General features: G+C 42.1%; 1 protein-coding gene across 1 annotated transcript in view; it reads right to left on the reverse strand.

Annotated features, from left to right (window-relative positions):
• Nucleotides 1-263: 263 nt before the first annotated feature.
• Nucleotides 264-27,285, reverse strand: part of mtnr1bb (melatonin receptor 1Bb) — a 34,891-nt gene continuing 7,869 nt past the window's right edge. The window contains exons 2-4 of the mRNA XM_085798449.1: nt 3,807-3,925; nt 3,363-3,707; nt 264-1,406 (exon numbers count right to left, since the gene is read on the reverse strand). Coding sequence (XP_085654575.1) covers nt 984-1,406; nt 3,363-3,707; nt 3,807-3,925 — 887 coding nt within the window. The 3' untranslated portion in view covers nt 264-983. The remainder of the gene's footprint in view (nt 1,407-3,362; nt 3,708-3,806; nt 3,926-27,285) is intronic.

Below are 27,285 nucleotides of genomic sequence, written 5' to 3' on the forward strand. Positions count from 1 at the left end.
TGAAATATCAAGGTGCAGCCCACAGTGACCTGCGCTGTAATAAAGTTAAATAATGTCCAAATGGCAGCAGCAGAGCAGCACAGGTGATATACTGTACTGAGTGATGGATGCAGTAGCAGTAATAATAATATTCAGGCATCTATCTCCACCTACTACATCACATGCAGCTTTGTTTTGAGGCTTTTCGAAAAACTTTCAAAAACAACCAGGTTTTACATGGTATGATACTAGTGTCATCTTATCACTCACTTTAATTCCTGAATTAATGAATTCATTAATTATTACTAAGTTTCTGTCTCTTCTTTGCAGTGCGGGAGGGTCAGACCAGGTAGCATGAACTTATATGCTTCGTGTTCAGTTCTGACCCCTTCACTGTCACCATGTCAACCCCATCAGAGTCGACATTACACACACACACTCACACACACAGACACACACACACACACTGACGTCATCTCCTTGTGTACTAATGTAGCGTCTAGGTGAGGCGAGTTGCACTTTTTGAGGCTTCTGAAGTTACTAAAGAGAGGTGTGTGTTTACCCAGCTTTCTCAAATATGTCTAAGAGTCTACAGCAGCAGACATTAAAGGATATTACATATTCATGTAATATTAATGTACCATTCAGATTGTTCTTAGAGTAAGAGTGACATGAAACTGCAAAACATGACCCCGTTCTAACAGGATCAGCAACAGCTCTGCATTGCAGCTCTGTTGATGCTAAAGAGAAATCATCCTTATTAGCACTTTACAGTTTTTGACTTAACCCTCCCAACTTTCAACTCCCAATAACTCAGCTCATTAACATAATTCACCAAAAACAGATGTTAACATCACCTGCACCGTGACGGCCAACACCAGCCTACAGAAAACCAGGCCATGTGTTCCAGTTTCATGTGTTATTTGACTCTCTTTAGCTGCACGACCATCTGGATGTCACATAAAAACAGGATTTACCATTGAACAAACTCTAGGATCCACTTCTCATTCTTTGTTTGCGCGATCTCTGACCGACTCGTTGTTGTTGTGTGGCGGCGGCGGTGACTGCTTGCTCTTCATGCTCCTGCCGTCCGTGGCGGCTCGCGAAGTCTCTGTCACAAAGAGCCGAGTCACCCAGACAGAGGTGACAATGCGTTTGTACTCGTTCCTGAAATTCCTGTTGAGTAAGCCATAGATGATGGCGTTCAGACAGCTATTGAAGTAGGCCATGAAGTAGCTGACCACAAAAAGCCACTCCGGGATGCGGGGAGCCACGCGCAGCGGATCGATGGCCACCGCCAAGCCGATCAGGTTGAGCGGGGCCCAGCAGATGGCGAACAGCACGAAGACCACAAACATGGTGATGAAATTTCGCAAGTCACTCGGTTTGAGGCGTGGGCTCTCCTCGGTCTTCACTTTACGCCGCACCTGGACATGATGAAAACACACAAGATGGCAATTAGACTGTGAGCGATACCAGAAGGCTGCTACCTCTCTGTCTCGCTGTTTCACACACGTACAACCACTCCAGGGATCTGCTCCATCTATCTGCTCACTTTCCCTCTTAATTCAACATTCATGATGCACAAGACACATTCCTGAAGCCCTCTAACAGGAGATGTCTTTCTTTTCAAACAGTATCTGAATTAATATGACCTGTTCAGTGAACCCGCTGTGCTATTACTCAACAACAGTTTTTTATGTGAATTATTAGAAAGGCAGAAGTCTGAAATGTATCCTGCATACAAAACAGTCATTAATGATGTCTTCATCAAACGACTGCCTTTTATTCATTTCATTTCATTTTTGATTTATTTCATTCATGGTTCTCACATAGTTGCACATATACATTGTGTACACATTTTCACCATGAATGAAAAGGAGCAGGATGAAGAAAAAACTTATTAGTATTAAGAACCATTTATTATGCTGTTCGACACACTTGATCAATCAGTCGTAGATGTCGAAGGCTTTGTGTTGATGGCGCCATCAGGTTTATATCTTGTTTAATTTAGTTCACATTTTAATGGCTCACGAGGAAGGCGGATGTGATGTTTGTGTGTAAACTCACATTAAGCAGAAAATTGAACGTGTTTCTGAAACACTTAGCTGAAATAGAAACAAGAAAATAAGTACTGGCCTTGCTTTTGGTCCCTCAGGGATACAACACACTGACCCACTGGTTGAACCGCTGTCTTCTGGCTTTTTGCCATTTGCACTTATTTTCCCATGTGTGTGTTGCTCCTCTCTCGCTTTTGTTCTGTTTTCTGCCTCATGTTTCCATATTAAGTTTTCCTTGTCTACACACACACACATGCACACTCTGTGTGACAAGTTAACAACTGAATCAGAAAAGCTGGAGTGCCTCAGAATAATCTCAGTAATTTAACTTTAATCATCATCACTGTTTCATTTTGAAGATTTTTCGGGTCATCGTGTTTGTACTCTGCAGTTATTTAGAAAAAGTTTCGTTTTGTAATTAGAGTTTATGTTGCATCAAACCGCAACAGAACAGGGAGAAAACACGATGTGCCCCTGTAACGCCTACAGAGAGATCAGCAGTGGTGCCAACAGAGGGAAGTCTGTCGGCAGACCGCCAGGCTCCCAGCAGCTGAAGGAACCGGTGGAGCCACACGTCATCCAAGGAAACAACCCCTGAATGTGTCGTGAGGAAGTCCCCGGATTTCAACAACTGCAGGATTCCTGACTGGAAAAATCAGTGGTGGGTGACTCTTTGCTGCTCACGACTGGGTTGTTGCAGACACAAAATCAATCAAATTTAATTAATATTACTAATTCACAGACTAAAATGAGTACAATAGTCTCCTCCCAGCTATTGATTAGCACTATTTTTTTGAGGCACTTTGCATCTTGGAGATAATCAGACATCACATTCACTCTTCATTTAGACTCAGTCGTTGTTCCATGTGTTCATTTGTAGTCGAGATCCATTGAACTGAGAAGTCGCAGCTCCTGGTGTTAGACTGATTGGATTCACTGTATTAAAATTAATTTCTCTCCAGCCCTCGACATTCCCCAAACAACAAACACTATGTTGATGTATTTTGTCATTCTATTCTAGATTTAAAAAAACAAAAAACGACTCTGACTTTTCCAACAAAGGGTCAATTATTAAAGGTCAGAGTCTCAAAACTCAGATGGCCCATATATTTCCTACATTGCAGGTCCAATCTGGATGAACTCTGTCAGGATGATGACCCTTGTTATTATTTGGCCCATAGGGTTCTTGAATTATTCAAAGCTGATGGAAAGTGCTCAGGTTGTGCTTGGTGTTGTTATTGTATTTAAAAAGAGTCCCACCATTAACCCCTGTGCGCCTGTGGAGAGATAAATAACCAGCAAGAGGAAAAGCAAGAGACTGACCTGAATCACAAGCACCCAGATGCGGAGATAACAGAAGGTAACCACTGCGATGGGGACCAGGAAGTGGACCACCACTACGGCCACCGTGTAGGAACTGCTGACGTTCTGGGCGAAGGTGCAGGAGTAGACCCGGGGGTCGTAGCGCAGGGAACCGACAAAGAAATTGGGGACAATGGCCACCACTGTGAGTAGCCAGATTAAGGCAACAAACAGCAGAGTGTTGCGATAGCTGTACAGCCGACTGTAGGAGAACGAGTGACAGATATAGCAGTATCTGTTCACTGCAATGCCAGTGATGTTGAAAATGGAGCCAATGACACTCAGCCCCATAAGGAAACCGCTGACCTGCACGGGAATAAAGAGAGAGGGGTGTTTGTGTCGGACTGTAGTGGGAGTGTTGTAGAGGTAGACAACTGAAACACTGTCTTCGTGATCCGGTCTTACCATGCATTGTGTGTTTCCCAGCGCCCATCCGTCATGGAAGAGAGCATAAAGAACCAGGGGGTAGGGGTAGAAGGCTACCACAAGGTCGGCAAATGCCAAACTCACCACAAACACGTTACCTGCAGAAGAAGAGGAGGACACAGAGGGAGAGAGACAGTGTCAGTGCTCTAAAATATATTTCACAGTTACATTAACTTCCTAATTGTGACTTGAGTCATATGTTTCATTATAACGCAGACACCATAATTATACAGTTCTATTAACACTGGATTCGCCCTCTAATGTGGCTGTGGTGGTTTCACCCTCTCAACTTCCCCTCTCAGCACAATGAATTTGCCAACGTGTGCTCAGCCCGTCAGGATAAGCACATTCAACCCTGGTGGCTCATTGCAGCAGGAGGCAGGAGTAGCATTTATCCACTTTACATTTAAAGCACTGACATGGTTTGCATATAAAATTACTACATTCATATTACACTTTACATTTCTCTCTTTAAGGTTGACATTATGTTAAATGATGGTTTGCCCTAAGGTGCAAAGGTACTCTATATCCTTGGTGGTAACACACATGCATTTTACAAAATGCTTCAATTAAAATTGCTACACGTTTCTATATTAAAGGTCCAATGTACTACTGAGCTAGATTTCCATATCCTTTTTTTTTATCATTAAGCATGTCTAACTTCTATATTAAGGCTATGAAAGGCTGAAAGCGCTCAGTACACAGAGAAATGCACACAGCCTTTATTCAGAAACTGAGCTTTAATACGAGCCATCAGAACTTCTGTTACTTTGTGATGTCACAACAAAGCAGTCACTGCTCTCTGCCACACACAAAGAGAGGCTCAGAACCTCCTCTCTTCTGATTGGCTCAGTGGTCTGTCATTACCAGAAGGAAAATGAAAAGCCTCAGAGATGAGATGTAAAAACACATTTAGATGCTTTTTGGTGCTAAAACCACTATTTCATCTTGTTAAAGAGCCTTAAGAAAGTAATATTTCCATAGAATGCCCCTTTTAAATGATTATTTTACAGACTCTAACCCAATGTGAGTTAAATAATCTAAAAATGCATTGTTTTGCACAGACCATTGTCCCCACACCAGTAATTCTCAGGGCACTAGGAGCCTCAGCTTGTCAAGCTTGGTGTGATTGTTGGCCAAGTGGGCTGAAATTACATACCAAAGGTTTCAAGCCTCTGGCCCACTGCTGATTGCCTCGCCCCAGACAAAGTTTTATCAGGGATGCCACTCGCTGTGCTTTGACAGAGTAGAGGGACAACCGTATGGACATAGCTCTTGAGCTTCTGTGACACCCAGGCACACAGGTCCTTTTTCATCTAACTGATTTACAACTGAACCAAAACAGTTTGTACGGTCTGTAGTCCACATTATCCAGCTGTAAATAATCATTTGCTACACAAGTAGCTGCCACGTTTCTGGCTTGTTTGTCAAAATCAACACACTAGAAACTGTGAAGGAAGCTTTCAGAAACAATAAGCCACTGACAGGTCTTGCACTTTATAGGACTCATATCCCACCCAGTGTTTCGCCTACAGATGCCTGCAGAGGTCCTTTGCAGACACTGATCACTCCTGTATTTGACAGGGAGGAACTGAAGTATTGCAGGGACCCCAGACCTTGGTGGTGGGTAGTGTAAAGGAGGGGTGGCCTCCCTGATGTGCGTCTCCTTCTACTTGCGTAATCAATCTGCACAAACCGTGTCAAAAGTGCATTGTGCAAAACGCACCGGAGCTTTATTTATAGCTTCAGCAAGCGTGAACAGTTTCTACACATTTCTTTTTGTAACTACAGTATATGTTTGGTGTGAGGCTGTCAACCTAGAACTGTCACTATGCACCATGATGCACAAAGTGGAGACAGCAATTCAGCACCTCCTGTACAAGGACATTAGTCACCTCTTATTGTGGGGAAATCACTTTAGACTCCTCTCCTCCATCATTAAAGTGTCAGAGTGCTACAGCTCTGAGCGCTCTGCTTATGTAAAAAGAGGAATAGAGGGGATTTGACTAGTCTTAACTAAGTCAGGCCCACTTCCACTGATGAGGTATTCTGCCAAAACAAGAAAAGAGAAAAATACATTTCTGCCATTACATGACTTAGTTATTAGGGGCCGGGCAGCCTAAGCTGCCAGGACCCTATTGTTTTCCACAATGTTCTTTCTTTCTTTCTTTCTTTCTTTCTTTCTTTCTTTCTTTCTTTCTTTCTTTCTTTCTTTCTTTCTTTCTTCAGAGTAAATCCTACTTCCCATGCATAAACAGTGAAAAAAACTTTAAAGAAATGTTCGGTCCCATGCCAGATTTACTCAACTCCAATATGTCAATATTCCTCCTGGGGGGATCAAAAATCCAGACAGATTTTTGTTTTATCAAAAAATGAACCTACTAGTGCATGAAAAAGTTTGACTGTAAACCATCCAATTCTTTCTAAAGACATCATAATCTTCTTGAAAAAAAATAGACAATATTTTTGGAGTGGTTACAAGTGTGGTTACAAGTATGGCAAAACAAAAATACACCAGTGAAGTGTCACAGAAGTGTGACATTTGGACCTCTGTCCAAATGAGCCTTGGGCCGAAATAAAGCAACCCATCACACACGACCACCATACCACATACAGAAACTGTCTCTTTGACACTGAAAATAATGATCATGAAAAATATTGTTGTCACTTTAAAGAATCTACAGCCAAGGCTGTACAGCTAAATGCTAACATTAGCATCTGGTTCACCATGTTAGTTTGGAGTGTAAGCATGTTAATATTTAGGCCTACTAGTTAGCACTGAATACAAAGTACAGAGGGGGGCAGGCAGGAGTAACATTATAGTTCCCTTTCAGATGATTCACTTGGTACAACACATATGGTAGCCTATGGGATAGCCTATCATGCCCCCGCGTGGCCTGACTGAAGACACCTCTGTTCACACCTTTATGGCAGATGATCTGTGGTGATGTAGGCCTATGTGAGGTCCCGCCTGCACATACTGTAACGTGCACCGCCACAGACATCCTTCAGCTGCTCTTTACCTCGCTAAGAATACCTCTATACCGAATCAGGCAAACTAGGTGCTGCTAGTGAGTTTGGTCTTGTTGTGGCTACTGCTGGCTCAAAATTAGCTTAACTGCCCCTGTAGCCGCTGGCTACCCGTGGAGCGCTAATTTCGTCTGAGCTGGGTCCCTAGCAAGCCACTACCTGGGCTAGCCTGTTACCACGAGGATGACGTGCTGGACATCGGCCTGGATGTGCATCAAAGGATGAACACTGTACCGCCATGCGGCTGAGAAACTGGAAGTTAAAAGATAGAAGGAAGATTGGCCCTCTCCTCCACCGGCTCAGAAACCGTTGGTTCTCCTGTTTTTTTCTTCCTCCTGAACCGACGACTGTGAAGAACAGCCTGCCCATGATCCCTGTTTTTGTCGCGCCACTCACCTCAACATGGAACAACCGCCCACGCCGCCACAGTGCCCGACTTTACAGTTTTTAGACCTGGATGGAGCTGGAAAGGCTGGTTTGGTCAACCCTCCGCCTATGGAGGCGTCCCTGGCAGCCTATCTGGCCCCGGCCCAGAACCACAGTGTCGGCTGTCCCACTACGCTCCTATCCAAGCACTGCAGGTTCTCCATGTTGCAGCTGGAGAAGATTTACCGAACACAGGCTAGCACGACCCGTGCACTGAGCTCCGTCACCGAATGCGGCGTATTTGCCTAAGAGTATCCCCGCAGCTACAGAATATGACTTTTGAGCTCTTGAGCTACTGCACCCCTCCGTTTGCATCTGAGGAGCAGAGGTGGTTACAATCCTTGTGCCTTGTGCGTGCAGCCGTGCCCTATGCACTTACATAGACTGCGCCCAGGGTGTGTGTTTATGTGACCAGTTGTTTGTCTGTTTTGCTAATCCGGAAAATGGCAAGGTGCTGACTAAACAGCGGCTTTCCCACTGGATTGTGGAGGCTATCTCCCAATCTTACAGCAGCAGGGGTCTTCTGTTGCCCCAAGGTGTGAGGGCACATTCAACCAGAGGCATGGCCTTGTTTAAAGGGGTTTCTGTGAGTGATATCTGCGCTGCAGCCAGTTGGTCATCACCGCACACTTTTGTTTGGTTTTATCGTTTGGACCTGACAACCCCTTCAGTGGCTCACACTGTCCTTTCTGCTGGGTCTACGATGCACTAGAATATTGGAAGTTTGACTCTGTGTATGTGTCCCATACTATATGTGTTGTACCGAGTGAATTGACTGAAAGGGAACGAAATGTTATTAATATAAGTTCTGTTCCCTGAAGGAGAGGAACAAGGTACAACACTACGTTGCCCCGCTACGCAGCTGGGCTCGGTGAAGAGCAGCTATTGAACTGAAGGAAGACTATGGCGGTGCACGTACATGCAGGCAGGGCCTCACATATGTTACCACAGATCATCTGCCGTAAGAGTGTGAATAGAGGTATTTCAGTGCAGTCAGGCCACACGGGGGCGTGATACAGAAGTTATATTCATAACATATTGTTTTGCAGGTATGTGGACACTAAGACAGTAGACACTGCACTGAACCTGATGACACCACTAAATTAGTCCAATAGCTATTGAGTCATTTCGCTAAAAGCACAATCTGGATCTCATGCTGGTGTGAGAGGAGAAGTGAAGGATGTCATAAACCATAACAGCCCATCCTTAGTTGATGAGATATTCAAGGTTGAAATTAACAGGAACAATAAATAGTCCAACAGAAAAGCACTGTACAAAAACAATAACTAAAAAAGAAGCATACACAACACCTGTCTGCTTCAGATATGTAAGCAAAATGTATTCTAAAAGCACTTTTCCATATCTGTATGAGATATCAGTGATTGAGATGTTTCAGTAAATGAACAAATGACAGAAACTCAGATCAGATCAGTGTATCATTACACCTGATATCTGTGCCTGCCTTCTTGTTTTACAATGGATGATACTGAAAAAAGATTCTGACATCACAAGGGAGAACATCATTTGGGAAGTCATGCCAGCGTTCAGCCACAACCAACAAATATGTTGGTGAGAGAAAAATGTCTCAATGTGGACAATTGCGGGGTTATGACAATGTTATATATAATATAATATATTATATATATTTGAATATAAATTGGATGTGTGCAGAGAGAAAGAAAGAATGTAGGCCCTACTGTACATTGAAAAGAAGGATGATACCCTGTATCTTTATATGGGTCTTCTTTTCATTATCCAGCTCCTCTTACATTATAAAGAGAAATTATTTTTTGGTGAAGATAGATCGATGTTCATTACCAGCTGTTTTGTGTGTGTGTGTGTGTGTGTGTGTGAGTATGAGTGTGGGCATGCATGACCCACTTCAACACATAAATTAGAAAGAAATATGCTAGAAGACATAGAGTGCACACGGAGGTGTACTGTACAATAAACAGAGGGCAAGAAACAAAAACATCAGACTACAGCAGTCTGTACAATGAAAATGTGTCCACTCGAACTTCACCATCCACATTCAACACATTCCCAACAAGAAAAAACATAGTTAACAAAAAAAAACCCCATATAATTTCTTGAAGTCATCCTCCAGACAAATATGTCATCATGTGCGGTGGAGGAACAAGAGGAATTTGAGCAACTATCAATAATAGAAGAATTACTGCTAAAGTTTTAGATCATTAACTTAACATTAAAAATAATGTATGGGTTTTTCTTTTGAACAACTGCGCTTGGTAATCAAGACAGATCATTATGAGTATGATCATTTAGTTTAAATCAGACAGTAAAACTTTAAATCTGAGTGTGTGAATCTTCGAGAAAGAATCAACGCAGGAAGAGAAAAAGAAATGTTTTCTCAAAATATTGCCGACAACTTCTTTTAAACTGACTTGTAATTCATTCAGAAGTTATTCACCCATCCTCCTGAGTCAAAACCTTGAAATATTTCCCTGTAAAAAAACTTCCTCACAGCATCAGGAATGACAGCGAACAAAGGTTTTCCTGATACAGGATTTTCATTTTCAGCTTAAACATTGAACTCGGTCACCTTCAGCGCAGAGCGTGGTGTATTTGGAACTGTGATGGTTCAGCTGTGTGTACTCAAGTTTTGAATTATTCACAAAATTATCACCCAGTCATGATTTCTTTTGAGGTAAGGCAGAGCAGTGTTTAAACTGTGAACCATCTGACCTAATGAATGACCCACTGTTACTCTGCACTGCATCCGCAAGGCATCACATCACTTGAATTTATAGAGAATTCCTGTTTCACTCTACAGCTGGTACGAGGTGTTAATTGTGCACTAAACCAGATCTCAATCCTTTTTTTCTTTTCCAAATTTTAGTAATTGTTTGGTTGTTAGCATTATTTACTGCAGAAATAAATTGAAATGTAATTAGGTATTTTCATGACTGTGAGAGTTGTTGATTTTGTTTGGGATGTAATAAGCAGGAAAGTAGTTAAATTTGTTGAGTGCATATTATGAGATGTGACTGTGTAACTGACTGTTAAATAGGCGAGGAAGAGATAAAGGAGTGAGTTGTTCAACAGCTTTTTTTTAACTCAAAACGCACATCTAATGGGCTTGTATCAGTATTGCTGCAAAAGAGCGAAGCAGATGGTGCTGTAATAATCACCGAAAATGAAAAGGGAAAGCCTTCGTGTGATAGATACTGCCGCCGTTCACGACTCGTCTGTCCATGCAATGCCGCTAATGCATGAGGAGTGGATAAGCAGCCGTTGCCGCACGTGCGTGGCTTTGGCATGAACCCAGGAAATCTCTGTGTGTGTGTGTGTGTGTGATGTAGCGCTGTAACCAGCCGCTTCATTTTTTTTTGCCATCAGCCTGATAGGAAGCAGCACGCAGTTGACAAGACAGCAAACAAGTGTTTTACATGTGGGGCCCGCACAGATGTGGCGCTGACACACCTGTAAGAGTTTTTGAGCCATCTGCTCACTGAGCCACAGATTATGATGATGATGATGATCACATTTTGTAATTAATCATAGATGAGAGTCAGAGCTTAACAATGTGCTAATCTTGTTTCAGGATTTAAAGCAAATGTAAACCATAGTTAGATTTCCCTACCACCGGCTTCATTTACCCACAAGCCCCTGGGAACGGGGCACAATTTCAACAACCAACTGTTCAGAGACCTTGAATTTTGATCATTTCCAGATGAAAGCGTGTGCATAGTGTTGAGTTAAATTCTCAAGTGCAACATTTGGGGCTGCACCAATCAAAGAGGAAACACACAAACATGAATAGTAAACATTTTTTTCTGTGCCTAATTGGTAGATTGGTAGCTCCTAAGACTGAAGCGTGGATAGCTCTTCACAAGGTTAATCACATGCACATAATTATGCGTGGAAATGTTGACTGAAAAGTAATCTTCTTTGTCAAAGGAGTGCACAAAGGATCACTGTAATAAACAATCTACAAACCCCCAAAAATACAATTTTGTGCATGTCTGTAAGCAATGCCGCAGGGGGAGAGATTGCAATGATTTTCCTCTCATTTTCTTTTTTTAAACATCTCTCCTGTGGGAGGAAATGCTAGGCAGATTTGCCTTGTTTGCATTTAAATTTGTTTTCAGTGAAGGAACAGTGGCCAAAAAAGGACAAAAAGATGGTTAGGGAATAATGACAGGAATGGGAACTGACTCCAGAAGGGAGTTAAGTGGAGGGAAAGTGGTCAGGGATGATAAAAGCTGCACTTTCATGTGGAAAGGCGACATGAAAAGTGAGCAGCAAATCTCATTTAGCACGGGTAAATAATATGATTCCCACGAGACATGATCAGGGACAATTAGCAGCCTGTTATTTCATCAAGAGGCTGTCACCTCTGGTCATTCTTTCAATCTGTTTAATAGAGAGAAAAGACCAACAACAAAAAAGAGCGAGAGAGAGCAATGTCTGGCTCCATCTGCAGTGATGAATGAACAAAGCTGTCAACAGGAATTGGAGAATTAGGAAACGTAAGAAAAAAAAGCGGATTCAGAAGGTCAGTGGAGGATGGGATTTTCAGCCACAGAAGAAGAGAGATGAGAACAATCCAAACAGGAGATGAAATAGTAAGACGTTTCCGCATCGCTTTTTAGGCAAGGCAATAAAAAGTCTTGTCATCACCAGTATACATCAGAGCCCTTTCCTCAGCACAGAGAAATGTCTGTCTATGCTGGAGCTTGTCTATGCCAGCAGCTTCTTCACTCCACTGCCCCGCAGACGGCCTGGTCATACATATCAGTCTCAGTTTGGCCCAGGTAACCTCACAGGAGAAAGAAATGTAAACCTTCCTACCACTTCCTCCACCGTCTGTTCCTTTATTGTCTGTTCACTCAGCTCCACCTCACATTTCTCCATCCAACCGGTATTAGATTTGAACGATATGACCCAATCACCCTCCCTCCTCGCTCCCTAATGATCCGTCTTTCACATAAGCAGCTTTTTTTTTTAAAAAAACTTTTTTTTTTTCAATTTTGTTTTCAGAGGTTCCCTGAGGAGGAAAGCTACTGAAGAGACACAGACAGATAGGTGAATGGTCAGGTCATGCTGCACGGCTGAAACGCTGCTATGCGAAGAAAAAGAACGACTTTTAAAAGATTTTTAAAGTGCACTTCATCGCTCTCTTGACAACCATATTATAACAAGAATTCAGGAAAGAAGTGAAGCGGCTGCAAAGTTTGAGTCTCTTCTTACAGACTTGACAATAAGCATGCTGTAACTGAATAGCATTTATCACCTTGGGCAAATACTGTACAGTAAGTTCAACTTTACTCTCTCATGGGTTTCCATTTTATGCAGAAGCAAAGATAATCATAGCCTCCGGTACATCCAAATCTATTTGTAAGTGTCTGATAGTTCTTTAACAAAGAGTAAAAAACCATTTAAGGTGCTGCAGGCAAAGTGGATGATGTGGCAACCTGAGATGACAGCCACAGGTAACCTGACAGTGGCGTCACTGACATGTCGACCTGTGCCTTGTTTGTAGTGTCAGTAGTGTCAGTTTAAGAGTCCAAATATTTGCCTCATAGCGAAATATTTAATTAGTAAAATACCAATAAGTTAATTTCTCTTGGTCCTGATTGCGTTAATTGGTGTAAACATCCCTGAGGTTACATTTTAATTAGAAACATGCGTCAATTCATCCAGCCGGAGATGTGACAGGATTTGACCCGTCTTCGTTTACCTGGAAGTTAGAGCTTGAATCTTTCCAGCTAAAACGAGTACGCGGACGGGATTAGAAAAATAACAGGTTAAAGCTGCAGATTATCGTTGCGATGTTAGAAACTAAATTACAAAAACAGACGTGCTGCATTTTTAAACACCACAAAAGGCTTCATTTGATTAAACATGCAGGCTTTAGTTGTGTTTATTATTATTTCTGCTATCCTTGTTTCAATCAGACGGCTTTGTTACTATGATATTTGCATTACCGACCTTCAGGAATTTATGTCATAGTCCCGGTTATCTCGTATTTGAACCAACACATTTTCTTATCTGCTGCTCTTATGGTAACATTCTTTGTTGTGTTTATGTAACTCACATGGTAAAATAAAAGGGAGTTTCCTCCCTACTGTTGCCAAGTGTTTGCTCATTGTAGGAAGTGTGGGCTGTATTGTATAAGGTCTTGACCTTACCCTGTAAAGTGCCTCAAGATGTGTGTTATGACTTTGCGCTAAACAACTCAAATTGAATTGAATAGAAACTTTTGTTGAGGCTAGAAAATGAGAACAGTTATGATGAAGGACAGCCAACATTAACTGTTGGGAGAAACAGGATGCACAGCACAGTGGTGGTGTGAAAGTCTTTTTCCTTCCAACCAACCTCCTGTCGAAGAGATTTAGCAGCACTCACTTCTACCTCTGGCTAAAAACACTGCAGAGAGACTGTTTTTGATGGAGGAGTGTTGTTTCAGGTGCTGGTGAAACGGTATAATGTTGGTCCACCAAGTGCAGTTAGAGAAACAGATCCAGAAGTTTAAAGTCTTACAGATGCCATGGTTAACTAAACAACTAATACAAGCTCTAGTGTTGTCACAAATGGACTATTGTCCAATGATTTGGTCCAAGACGTCAGAAGGTAACATACAAAGGCTGCAGGTAGCTCAGAATAAAGCTGCTTGAATCGTTCTTCAGTGCCCTTATAGAACAAGGGTAAATGAAATGAACAATCAGCTGGCCTGGTTAAGCGTCAAAAGTAGATTGCATTGTTCTCTGGCTTGTTTTGTAAAAAATATCACAATAACAAAAAACTCAGTAATTTTTTATAATAAATTAGTGTTTTTTTCTGAAAGTCATAACTACTCTACTCTGCAGTCTTCAGAAGGTTGTTTCCTGTTGCCCCCATGTAGAACAAATGCAAAACAAAAAACAGTTTATTATAGAGCGATGGCTGCATGGAATGCTCTGCCGAGATTTTTGATGCGAGAAGGTAGTGCCACCTCTTTTAAACAGGGACTAAAGATGTATTTGTTTTTACAAGAGGGAGTGACTCTCTGACCATTAGACAGTTGCATGTCTCTAAAATAATGCATGATTTCTGTTTCTTTGTACTTTAAGAACAGTTTGTAAATGAGATGTGAGCTTTTTTATGTTTTGTGTTGCTGTTGTCCACTGTATGAATGATGATGATCTATGTTGAATGTTCTGTGTTAAATTTTGAAACAGAAATGTTTGTAAGACGTTTTGACCCCAGGAAGAATAGCTGCTGTCTTGTACAGCAGCTAATGGGGATCTAATAAACAAACAAACAAACAGTGGACAGAGGTTTATAAAAGCCTGAGACAGGAGTGAAACTCTGAGTTGCAGCAGGTAAACAGTAGAAATAGCTGGCATGTGCACTTTCCAAAGCAGATGATGTCACAGCGCGGTCCAGCAAAAACCTGAGCCCGGTTCAACTTTTCTGTTGGACGACCCTGCAGGTTTCTAGCTGGGTGTACGCTCCGGTTTGGCATACCTGCCTCATCGACAGACCGGCCTCATTTAAATGAATGAGTGAGGGGTGGGAGGTGTTGGCCGGGGGTGGGGGGGTGCTACTTCAGTCAGTAAGTGTTCTCCATCACCTCGATCACTGCTACATGACTGCGACACTTCAACCACGGGATGTGAGCGAGTGTCTTTAAGCCGGTGTTAAGTTACTCTTAAACAAGAGCTGCAGAGTCAAACACACTCACTGGAGGGAGAAGTGTGCAGGAACTGGGTGCTGAATATTTCAGTAAATATGATTCAGCTGTAGGTCGGCTCCCACTTTGAAAACCAGCTTCGCAAAGCAGCTCTGTCCCTTAGCTGCCTCCCTCAGGTCTCTCTCTCTTTGCCTCTGTCGCTTCTCCTTAGAGGCGCTGTCACAGGCGGTTTACAGTGTAAACACTGTGCAACACCCAGGATGAACCTTCATTCATAAATTACATTAACCTTTAGTCAGCACTGCCTCTGATTGTCATGGTGCAGTGCTGAGCATCTGGCTCCAAGATATCCAATGCAACACTGTGAAACCAGATGTATACACCTTATTTACTGTGGGAGCGGCATAAATTATCTCTAATCATAAACACACACTAAAAAAAAAAAAAAAAAGTCAGTGTACATCAGCAGAATAATACAATTATTTTTTACTTCAATTGGTGCCACAGCTTTATATATTTACATACATTTTTATCTTATTTTTGTTTCTGGGCATAAACCCCCTCCCCCCAAAAAAACCTGTCTATTTGATATCCTCATATCACAGCAAAAAACGCTCTGCTCTGTGCTAATTAGCCGAGAACCAATTAAGGAACTGCGGTGCTGTATAACCTTATAGTTTCAGGCAAACACGCAAACCAACCGTAGCCACTGAGTAAATAACCTCTGTGATGATAAGGAACAGTTTAACTCGTGTTCACAGAAAGAAAGCCGGTGAAGGAGAGTGCAGACAAACAAGAAACAATGGTGCTGATACACTTCCCATTTCCACTTCCATTTATATGAGCAACAGCAGGGATAATTGTGAATTATTAAATTCGATAATACTCACTTAACTACATAACGGCATAACTACATTAAGTAAAGAGACACTTGTTTTAATCCAGTCCTCATGTTGAGTGTTATGTGTATTCTAATTACACAACAGTTCAATATTTGCAAACGGTTTTACTTGTACTTTATTATGCAAATAGCTGCTCCGTGTTGCCCCTGCATACATACAATTTGCATATTAAAGCACAATCAATAGTTGTTTTCATTTAACAGGACAAAGGGTCACATTCGTGTCCTGCTCAGAGGGAAACGACCACACTGCTACAAACTTGTCGTTCATCTTCTGCTCCGTTTGAGCATCACTTTGGGCTGCTGCCTGTGTTAATGTTTGTCTAACTGATGCCACACTCTTCCAGTTTATGCTAAACACACCCATGTGTGTGTGTGTGTGTGTGTGTGTGTGTGTGCGTGCATTTAGAGTGTAAAGCTTGCACACGCACAAATTGATGCCTCTTTAAACAGAGAGTAGATTATATTTTTTAAATAATAAGCGTGGTGGGAGCTGGAGACTTTTTCAGCATCCACACTCATTTGTTTTAGACCACGGGCCTCTGGGAAATCTTTCCACACAAATCTGAACAAAATAAAATTTAACTACGCAGCAACTCCTTGACAAATGGGAATGGAAGGAACTTATTTTTTTTGTTATGACAAAACTTGAGCTCAGTTATTATGGCACATTGAAAAATATTCCTCATAGTATACATTTAATACTTAAGTGAGTATTTTTTATGTTTATGGACAGCATTATTTATTGTTCTTGCTGTGGGGTTTACTATTAAGGCTCCTGTATACAATAAAACAATAATATCATTTACATCCAAACCACATTAAGATGTCTGCAAGAGAATAATATATGAACAGCTGTTGTAGACCAAAGTGCAACTATTTCCCCTTTAAACTGCTGTAGGTTTTCAGGTCTCTAAATTCAGATAATTAGTCGAGCTTAGTGTTTAATTAAAGGAGAATACAACTAAAGAACAACAACAGACAATATCAAAAGGAAAAACATGCGGAGGCCATTACAGTGTGTGATGCACTGGGCAGTGGGCAGACAGATGGTTGTGTGTCATGTGCAGACCAGAGAACGTGACTCCATTACCATATACATGAGGGCATGCAGACTTGGAGATACATCAGAGACACGGCCTGAAAGTGAAATCATCCAATTTTGAGTCATGCATTGTGTCACCTTTATCAAAACCAAAATCTCTGTTTTGTCACACAAGACATGGCAAATTGCTCCCCTGTCTGAAAACCTACTACTTGGTTTCACATCACAATGAGGAGAGGCCGTGTTTGTCTTCCACGTAGTGTCTGACCGTTGCATAATTAGTGGTGCCGGTACATCTGGCTGTTGTGCGTTGAGGCGCGTGCTTTCCGGGTGCCTGCTGATGGTTTACCCATCGCAGGCTTCGTGCTGCAGGAGAAGTGGAGCATATGGATGCAGCGCCACTGGATGTTGTGATGTTGTGTCGGGTGAAGGGGTGAGAGAGAGAGATTTACAGCTGGTGGGTTCATTTCACGCACACAAACCAACAGTCTGGTAAAATGTTATTGTTTGTCATGCCTGCGCTCCATGATACTGAATGGGTCTGTGGCGCATGAACCGTTTAACTCGGCCTTGTTTTTCCTCGTCTCTGTCTTCCTGCCTTTGTTTTCCTGCGATATAGGAATCAGCCAGCCCACTCTGTCCTTTGGCAAAAGAATTGTGTCTCCATACAGTGGTGATAATGTCAAGCATTCTTAACAGTGCTATCAATAAAGAGCTATGATCAATAAGGTCTTCTTGGATGGAGTGGGTGTCAGTCTGACTAGATAATTGTTGCTTATAGGTTTTTAGGACAACACAGCACTGACAGGCTAATGGTTCAGCATACTCACCATGCAGTATGCAGCACTGTGATTTTGTGATCTGTGATTTGCCAGATAAGCCATGGCTGCAATGAGAACATCATATAATATAGATAAAGCCTAACATTGCTACAGTTTCCACAAGTAGCACTAGTTCTCATTACTGAAATTTGAAATTTAGGAGAGCCACCTAAATTAACATGCATTACAACACAATGCTGTGATAATAAAGAGACAATTTAGAGAAATCATGGCTCTAGATGAACTTTATTTTTTTTACTAGGAACACTGGTGTCCCTGAATGAAATTTTAAGGGGGACAAGCTGAAAATGTAATGCTACTGCTGATAAATGTGCCGTTTCATTTCATGTTCACAATATCACAAAGGTACATGAACTACTAAACAAATACATTTAAATAGCCTATTAACCTGAGGTAATTCTCATCACCAGAACTAGTTAATTCTCACATGAGGTATCAAGTTAAAGTGTCCTAGCATATATCTAACAAACTTTCCCCAGTAAAATGATGAACCTGACATTAAGAAATAACTCTAAAGGTGTTATTGCAACCCTTCATTGTTCCCGAATGTGCTACGTGGTGCACATGATGTCCTTTGTCAGGTGTTTTGTGTGAATTGTGCTGTGTGAGCCAGAGTCCATGTGAGAATCTCTCAAAACCCAAGTCCTGCCAAATGATTTCTCACGATTTGTCAAAGACGACACGATTGGGAGAAATTTGCTTGAGTGCAGCATCTTATGTAAGAGTACTAGAGCTGATAAACACACACACAAAGTGCCAGAGGAGGGAGAGGTGACACTGGGGGCTCACTAGTGGAGGTGGCACGTAGTGGATGCAGTGGATCTGAATAATGGAAATAATAATAAAAAGCTGAACAATGTGCCTTTCTGTCACTCTGCACACTTTGGAAACACACAAAAAGTTTATTACACACATTGGGCCACTTGTGAATAAAAAGATGTGTCTGTACTGTAAAGAGTTAGTTTACCCAAGTTGCACACAAAAAGAAACTACAACAAAAACACATATTAATGTGTCTCACTTACACATCACTGTCCTGTGTGAGCTGTTTTACACCGGAGCTACATTTTTACTAAAGAAACTGTCTGTGAGAAGTGTTTTGAAGTGTTTGAACAACAGAACAAGAGATATTGAATTTTTTGAAATGACATTTTTAGTACCGTAGTGATGCAAAACTCCACAGTATAAAATCCTCCTCTCTCCTCCATTGCTTTTAGGTGATGCATGCGGGGGGGGGGGGGGGGGGGGGTCATAAGACAAATCCATATGCATATTTCTTTTTTAAATAGTCATCCCTTCTATCTAAGTGCAAAATACTGGCTGAATGTTCACAGTCAGCACTGATGTAGCCATTGATCTGTGGTGGCAACTGCTCGCAAGTGTGTAATCTTGAAGTGAATATGAACATTATTAAAGGAAGGGAGAGAGAGAGAGAGAGGAGCTCTCAAGATCTTGGGATAATCAGAACACATCTGTGAAATCAAACAGTTATAGCAGCTACAGTGAAGTTAAAAGTGTGGTATTGATCAGGGCAATCACCAAAGAAACATCAGAAGTTTCAAGGACTTGGAAAGTTAAAGTTTATCCAGCACATAAGTCATGTGGGCTGACATGCTCAGGCCAGCTGCTTGAGTTTATCTTGAGCCCTCTCTAACATCTCCCCACTAAGTGATGGAGGACTGTGAGATAACATCAAAGAGCTGCAGACCAAGGGTGTTTTCATATTGACCCCAATCAGGGTGGGAGACAATATTTCAGGCCTTAGCACTCCTGCCGAGCCCGACCCAGCACCGTAATGAAGAACTCTGCTCGTCTCCCGGAGCTGTCTCTTCGGCATGACAGCTAACCGTTAGCTACTGACAGCGTCATACACTTGTTTATGACTCACAGGCTAACAGCAGCAGCACTGATTGACACTGTTTTCGGATGCGTGGGGCATTGTTTATGTGTCTGTTTTTTTTTTTAGAGTAATGAGCAAGAAAAAAACATGATGAACATGAGCACTAAAAATACATTATGTTATAATTCCTTATTTAATTGTGGCAAAAACCAGGACAACTTAAAAGCGTATATTCAAATTATTGTAAAAAAAACAAAACAAAAAAAAATGTTTATCATATTCTGTATTGACATACACAGAGTGACAGTATATTTGCATTCACATTCAATAACTGTTCACTTCTGTGTTTTGGGACAGTAGTTGTCACACCTGAGACTGTACCCTATTAAACCAACTACTCAGGACCAGCTTTTCAAAAATATTGGCAGTGTTTCCCATCAAACCTATTTGCTAATGTCACAGAGGGGCTTTATTGGCACCACAGTAACCAGACAGTTGAAAATGGAGAAGCCTTTTTTTTTTTTTTTGCAAGAGCAATGCATAATGGTGTATTTCACCTGGCTAATGACCAATGAACATAACTTTTTCATGATGCATTGTAGGACACAGTGAGTCCACTATGTAGGGTACAGTATAATAACTCTCACTATAAATTCAGACAGCACTGCAAGATGGAAAACCATCATATAGAGGACAATATAGGCAGAAGTTAGTAATTTGGGACTCAGTTGTATTATTTATTTTATCCAAATCCAGTAGTGCCCTCTACAGGTATCCTCCAGTACCATTATGTAGTGGGCTACTTTGGCAAGTAAATAAATGATCATGTTCATGATCCAGCTGCTTTGCCGCACAAATATCTACAGCTCAAGAGTCTACAGCCGTGATAGCAGGTTGAAACTAAATGCTAAATCCAGCCTAAAACATGCTGATATTACAGTGTAAGCTTTGCATGTTAGCACAGGATCACTCTCTAATTAACACTAAACACTACTGTAAGTACAGCTAACACTGAAGACAGTTTGTTCTCAGCTCTGGGAACACACGACTGTAGCAATAACTCAGGGAATCACTGAGAGCTTTGTCTTTAAAGGGGTTTGAATGTCTGACACTGACGATGGCAGGTCAACACATGCCATCATCAGTGTAGTTAAAAACTCTGAGTACCTCAGCCCTGCTCGTATCGGAGAAGACAGGTGTGCTGGAGCTCAGGGACCTGTCCCACCGTGTCTCGGTGAGCTATGGGTTGTCCTGGACATTCTGAGCTGCAAACCCAGAGGAGCCGACATCTAGTACAGCCTGATGAAGGTGATGGCTGCTGGTCTGAGCTCTTTATCGTATCTGCCTACTGAAGCTCCTCTTCAACTTGGCACTGGGTTATTTTTTCAGTTTATCTTTAAGGAAAGTTTCAAACCTCCTGTTGACACGCATGTTGGCACTTTCCTGTCTGTGCTGGTGTCAGCAACACAGTCCAAGGAAGAATAACACGTCATGGTGGAACTCACAGCAGTAGTGATTTATTGTAGCTAAAGTTGGCAACAGTGAACAACTGCAGTGCAAATAATGCCAGTCAGCTCAGCTTGGTGGTTCCCAACAGTTCAGACTTCATCAGCTTGGCTTAAGGTGATGCTGCTGCTGCTGCTGCTGTTGGCCTGGCATGCTGGTCACCAGATTGGCTAGCTACGGTCCAGCCGCAGGCTGCAGCACCATCACTGGCCTCCTTCGTCCACTGCTTCTGTGTGCTGTGTTTCTGTAGCTGCAGACTCAGACTCTGAGACTCAAACTACATCAAATCAGAAGTGCTCTCTGGTGAGTTGGGAACAGACAGAACCCCACCTGTTGTTCTTCTGCTGCCATTCTTTGGTGTCACTAGATAAAAAGAGCTAAACTCTGAAACAGCTGCTAACTCACATAAAAAGTGCATTGCTAAGTTTTATGGACAGGAACCATCCAGGCTTTTTGATGGAGACTCCGTATGGACAGTTTGATTTACCCACCCCACTCATTAAAAAGATAGCCACATAAAAACTAAATGACTAAAACTAAAATACACATCTCATTATACTTTAAAACTACATTTGAAGCATATCTTTGTTTTATTTATCTTCTCTTTCCATCAGTGTTTCTGTCACCTGAATATTGTCAATATTCCTAGAAAATACATTTTAATAAAACTACAATGCAACATTTTGCAGCATATTGCAGGATAGTGAATGGATTGTACTGTACTATATTGTCTTTTTCAAACAACCACCGTGGTGACACAATTTTACGGTGGTTTCCTCTGTCGCTTCACAGCACCAAAGTTGTGGGTTTGATCCCCAGCCTGGGGCCTTCCTGGATCATGGAGTTTGTGTGGGTTCTCTCCAGGTTCCCTCACAGTCCAACATGCACATGCACACTAGCTTGATATGCGATTGTAAATTGCCCGTAGGTGTGAATGTGAGTGTGTGAGGTTGTTTGTCTCTATATGTCAGCCCTGTATATTAGGTCTTACAGTACAATGCCTTGCAGTGACAACAGCATCATTACAGTGTTTAGACACTCACAGCCCCTGGTTATGGTTAGGGAAAAGATTATGCTCTTATTTAAAACAATACATTTAATACAAAAATGTACAAATGTCCCCAGAACCACAATCTGTCTCTGACCGTAACCAAAGTGCTGTTGTTGCCTCAACATAACCACAGATGGGACTCCGAACGTCCTTGGTGTGACTGTTTTGTGCGCCCGCACCCCAACCACCTCCTGGCAACTCCACTGCTGTTGATATATAGAGCTTCATTCATTCAAGAAATGCGTTGCCTCTGAACATAATCCCCAACAGTGAGTCTCTTCGAAAATATATTTGCTGTCGCGGCGCAGATGTATGGAGGCATCATTTCTACGAGACAGGGTTGAATATTCCCCACACTGCCAGCAACCTCTTTCACATCCATGTAAAAATATTGATTATATAGCTGAATAAATCTCAGAGAAGAATAATGTTGAAGCTGAATATATTACCTGAAGTATGTGGCTGGCAAAATAGTTGAAGAAGCAAAATTCCTCTTTTTTGCTCCTTCTTGCTCTGTGTGGAGCTGCCGTTGCTGTGGCACCATAATAGCTGCTTCGTTCAGTTATGCCTCAGGCTGCCTGTGACTGTGGACTTTATAAATATGTCACCAGCTTGACTAATACATGGAAACAAGGTGGAAAAGATTAAAGGTTCAACTTTTGATCTGAAACATCCCACTCAATCACAGCGTTAATGTAGCGGACCTGACGGATGTTTGATCCCCATGGCCCGAAAGGTGTTATGTTTTCTACCAGGCGTCATTGAAAGTAAAATAAATGCAGAAGTAATCTGTTAATCGTATCTTCATTTCTTTTCCTCTCTGCTCCAGCTTCTTCCAGCATCAAATTTTTAATAGACACCATGAATGGTTTATGTCCTTTTTTTCCCAGCCCATTGTGGTGTCTTTCTAACTGTATCTTTAATGCACATTAGTGATGCTGCTCTGGCACCGGTTTCCTAGGCTGACCTCAGGTGTGAGCACGTGAGAATCAACATGGCACCAAAAACAAAAACAGAACCGAAAAAAAAGCTCAGGTTTGTGCATGTGTTTTTAGAGCCAGATTTTCAAGGTCAAATTTGTTTTTCTATCGGCTCTAATTACACTTCCTGTCTCCCAAACATGCAGGGGTGCCACATATAGTTTGCGTGTGTGCCTGGAAGCGGCTCTGACTGTTTTTCAAAGAGAGTAACACACCCGTGAGCTGCACCTTGTCTCAGCTGCATGTGTTTTTTTTGTGTGTGTGTGTGTGTGTGTGTGTGTTTTTTTTCTTCTCTCTTCAGAGGAATCACAAGACCTCCTCCACCCTGAGGTGGGCTGGGTGAAATGTTCAATCTCATTCTTCAACAAAGTGCATTCAACAGCTTACAAACAATTACCCTTTGAATAGGAGGGAGGGCGGTCAGCTTGTAAAACCCGCTGCAGCGATGAGAGGAGTTATCTGTGTTGTATGGATTTTGTATCTACAGTGTGTTTTTTATAATGTTGTTATTCTTAGAAGGAACAGCCTGTGTGGCAGCGTCTGAGGAGCTCTCTTATTGGACGAGCGGGCCTTGTGGGTGCAGCTCTTTGTAACGTGAAAGGATGTTTAATCCAGGAAAGTAATGTTGACATTATTCTTACGATAATGAAATCCCCCCCTTGTGAGAATGAGGAGAATATTATAGTGTAAGGTTTAGTGTTGTTAATTTACCGACATGAGACCACAGGGACTTGCCCAGACTCTAGATGGCTTTTAGTTTTCTCCAGAGGGTTCGTGCAGGACCAGAAACCGTTTGCCTGTTTCCTAAGTAAGAGAAGTTACTGGTCAGATTTTCACAGACATGGGAAATGAAAATGTTGCTGCTGAGTGTTTATCTTCTGCAGGACCTGTTAATCCAGCTCAAGCTGCCTCTCAAACCAGAGGATGCTTTTTTTTTTTTTTTCCTCCACAGTACAGTACTGTAAGTAACGTGAAGGAGAGACGAAGCATGTTTTCCAGTGAAGTTGTCGTCTATCTGGGAGCTTTTGTTCGAGTGCTTGAGATAAACCCAGGTCAGGATGATTCACATTCAAAATGCACTTTGTGGACACTTTGCCTGGGGCGAGCCAAAGCCGCTGTACCCCCACATTTAGAATGCACAACGTCAGGGCCTTGTCTGCCCCCCCCCCCTCCATCCAACCCCCACCTCTATTCCTTCACATTAAAAATGCTGTTGTGCTCTGTCTGGAGGCCGATGCAGCCGAGCCTATCACACTGTGAGGTTTAACAGCAGATACACCTCAGCCCCTCTCGAAAACTCACAAGGTATTTATAGTAGTTCATCGTGGGGCCAGGAAGTCGGAGATGAAGGCACAGTACATGTTCATTCTGGGGACAAGAGGTCACCCTAATGTACCGTATAGTAATATGTCACACTATATGTGTGATTTGGTAAATTTACACGTAGGAGCCTGTGGTTGCGCTGCTTACTTGCTTTTCTACTCTAGTGCAGCAGCAGACATTAAGTCTGGTTAGTCCTGGGAGATTGACCTTTGAAGTGCACACTGAACTGTAAAGCAAAGCAGATGATTAAATCAGAAAGCTGTCTTAGCTCATCATTATAACAGTGAACATTGGGAAAATAAAAGACTAGTTTAAAGCTGCACTGCACGAAAGCAGAAATTACTATCGACATTATTGATTATGAAACCAACAAGAACAGGTTTTTAGGCACCATAGGCTCACGTTATGTAAAATGTTTGCCTTGTCTTTCCACGTCATAACTTACAGAATTACACCCAGTTGACCGACTGCAGCCTTTGAAGGGCTTTAATTTCTCTGGGCGTTCTGTGTTTGATCAGAAAAACTTGGCATTTTGGATGCACAGCATTTGAGTACTCAAACTGTCTGCTCTGTCCCTACTGCCAAGTTATACCCAGGCTGCAAACATGCTCTGAATGGGAGTTATGAGACAGATGAATAGGAACCAAAGGAAAGGACATGCCCCTGAGGAGGGAGAAGTGACTTTGGTTTATTGTGTTTCCTGTCTGTGTTTACTCAGAAATATCTCCTCTGCTAATTTGACCTCAGTCCCGGTGGGATTGTTAGCGAGATGAATATGTCTGTTGAGCCTTCTCCAAATACATTTCATATCCTCACTTGCTGTAATGGACTAGAGTATCAGAGCACCAGCTGTCATGGTGTCAGTCACTCTGGTTTCTGAACCCGTTCACCTGCACAAACATGAACAGTGTAAAGAAAAGGTTTAAATCAACTCTCAAGTGAGAAAAATATCAATTTATGTAGGAAACAATTTTCAGCGTTGACTGCGGCAGCCTCGAGGATCTTCAAGACTAGACTATGCATGAGTCAAAATCAATAAGATTTGATTAAGTATTCATTTCAGTGTGTTTGAAATCTGTCAGAAACAGATGTTCCCTTTACACATACGTCTTTAATTAACGGTTTCTCCTTTGGAAGAGACCCATTACATGCCCACCTCTAATGAGATAAACTACTTTACTGTCTCTAACATGACTTGGGGGTTTACCACAAGAAACGAAAACACTCTTCATCTTTTTAATTTTCTTTGAAGCAAAGCTCTTATTACAAAATAAAAATAAAAAAAATCCTCTAAAAATGAAGTATTTTGTTATGATTTTCTTTGGCTTTATGATACAACATCAGTCGTGCTGTGATGGTTGTCAGTTTCTCCCAAAGAGAAACAGACTAATCCCATCACAGTGAAGCTGTGGTCTGAACACAAACTTCCAGTGGAAATTTAATAAAATAACTTCCCAGACGCATTTAAAATCAGCACTTTGCATACATTTTTTACCCTCGCTTCTGGCCCTCTCTATCTATCTGGTGTGTACATTCCCACTTTTTTGTATACTCTGTAGAGTTGCATCCAGCAGTAGCTTAGGGAAGCAGCCTCCATCCTGGTGCTTCGCGTCTCTCGCTGCGTCTGCTCCGAAACAAACATTCTGTTTGCCTGTTTTGTTTGCGGAGTCGTTTGCATGAGAAACACTTCTGCGCATCCTCGCGACACCTCTATATCTCTCTCTCCCTCCCTCCCTCCCTCACTCCCTCTCTCCCTCCCTTATCCTATTCTCATTTTCTCATCCTAGATTGGCCTTGATTTCTCACGTCTTCTCCATTTCACCTCCCCCCTCCTCTTCTTTCAGTGTCTTTCTCCTCCTTCTCTTGCAGCAAATCCCTCGCTTCTTCCACCTCTTCACCCAATGCTGCCTGAGGGTTTTGAGAAACTGTTACATAATGCACTTCAAATTATCACAATGCATGTATTATGGATACGGGGGAGATACAGGAGGAATTACAGGATTTGATAAGGAATAAAGGATTGAAATTACCAATCACTTGCTTTGCAGATTAAGTGGGTCAATCTATCATGTTCACGGTTATTGAGATTAAAGAAAATTGTTCTGTCAGTTGCTGTGTGCGTGCACGCATATGTGCAAACTTGTGCGACTGAATCATCCCCCGTCTCAGCACTAAAGTACTGATAACAACTGGGTGATTCTGATGACACATGACAGTAGTTCTTACATTGTCTCGGCTGCGCCTCTTCCCTTTATAAAACAGCATCACTCTCCTACTCCTCATAGCGAGGGATTTCAGTCCTTTCCCTCTATTATCTAAATGTTGGACTGTCTTTCTCTATTTTATGGCCTGTGTCCTTGCCGTTTCTCTGTTTTTGAACTGCTTCCAACCCGTCCCCTTCTTCTTTGCTCCCCTCCGTCTGGCTGGTCTGAGCTCCTACTGTTTGCTTTATCCAGCTGTCTGTGTTCAAGGGAATTACAGAAGTCATGCTTCACCCAAAAAGATACAGGACAGTGTCTGGGCACAGCCCGGGCAGAGGCAGACTCTCAGAGCACTTAAAGCTGCTGAAAACATCCCCAGCAGTCATGTCCAACCTTCACTTCTGCCTAAATACTCACTGAGTAAGACAAAAAACAGTAAAACCAGATGATGAAAGAATTATATGGCAAAGCCTCGGCACATACAGAAAATCCCCCAAAGCCCCGCAGACACTCTCCTCCCATGCATTATAGATCAGTGGCAACTCAGCTCCCCTATGGATTCTACGTGAAACTACATGATGAAACCAGACTGAGTGGCCAATATTTGTCACAATGGGATGTATAATGGGATGTCAAATGCAATTTTCATGCGCAATTCCAAATGATTCAATATC

This window comes from Trachurus japonicus, chromosome 14, assembly GCF_045865225.1.
Source record: "Trachurus japonicus isolate A0001 chromosome 14, Traja_1.0".
NCBI classification, from domain to species: domain Eukaryota; kingdom Metazoa; phylum Chordata; class Actinopteri; order Carangiformes; family Carangidae; genus Trachurus; species Trachurus japonicus.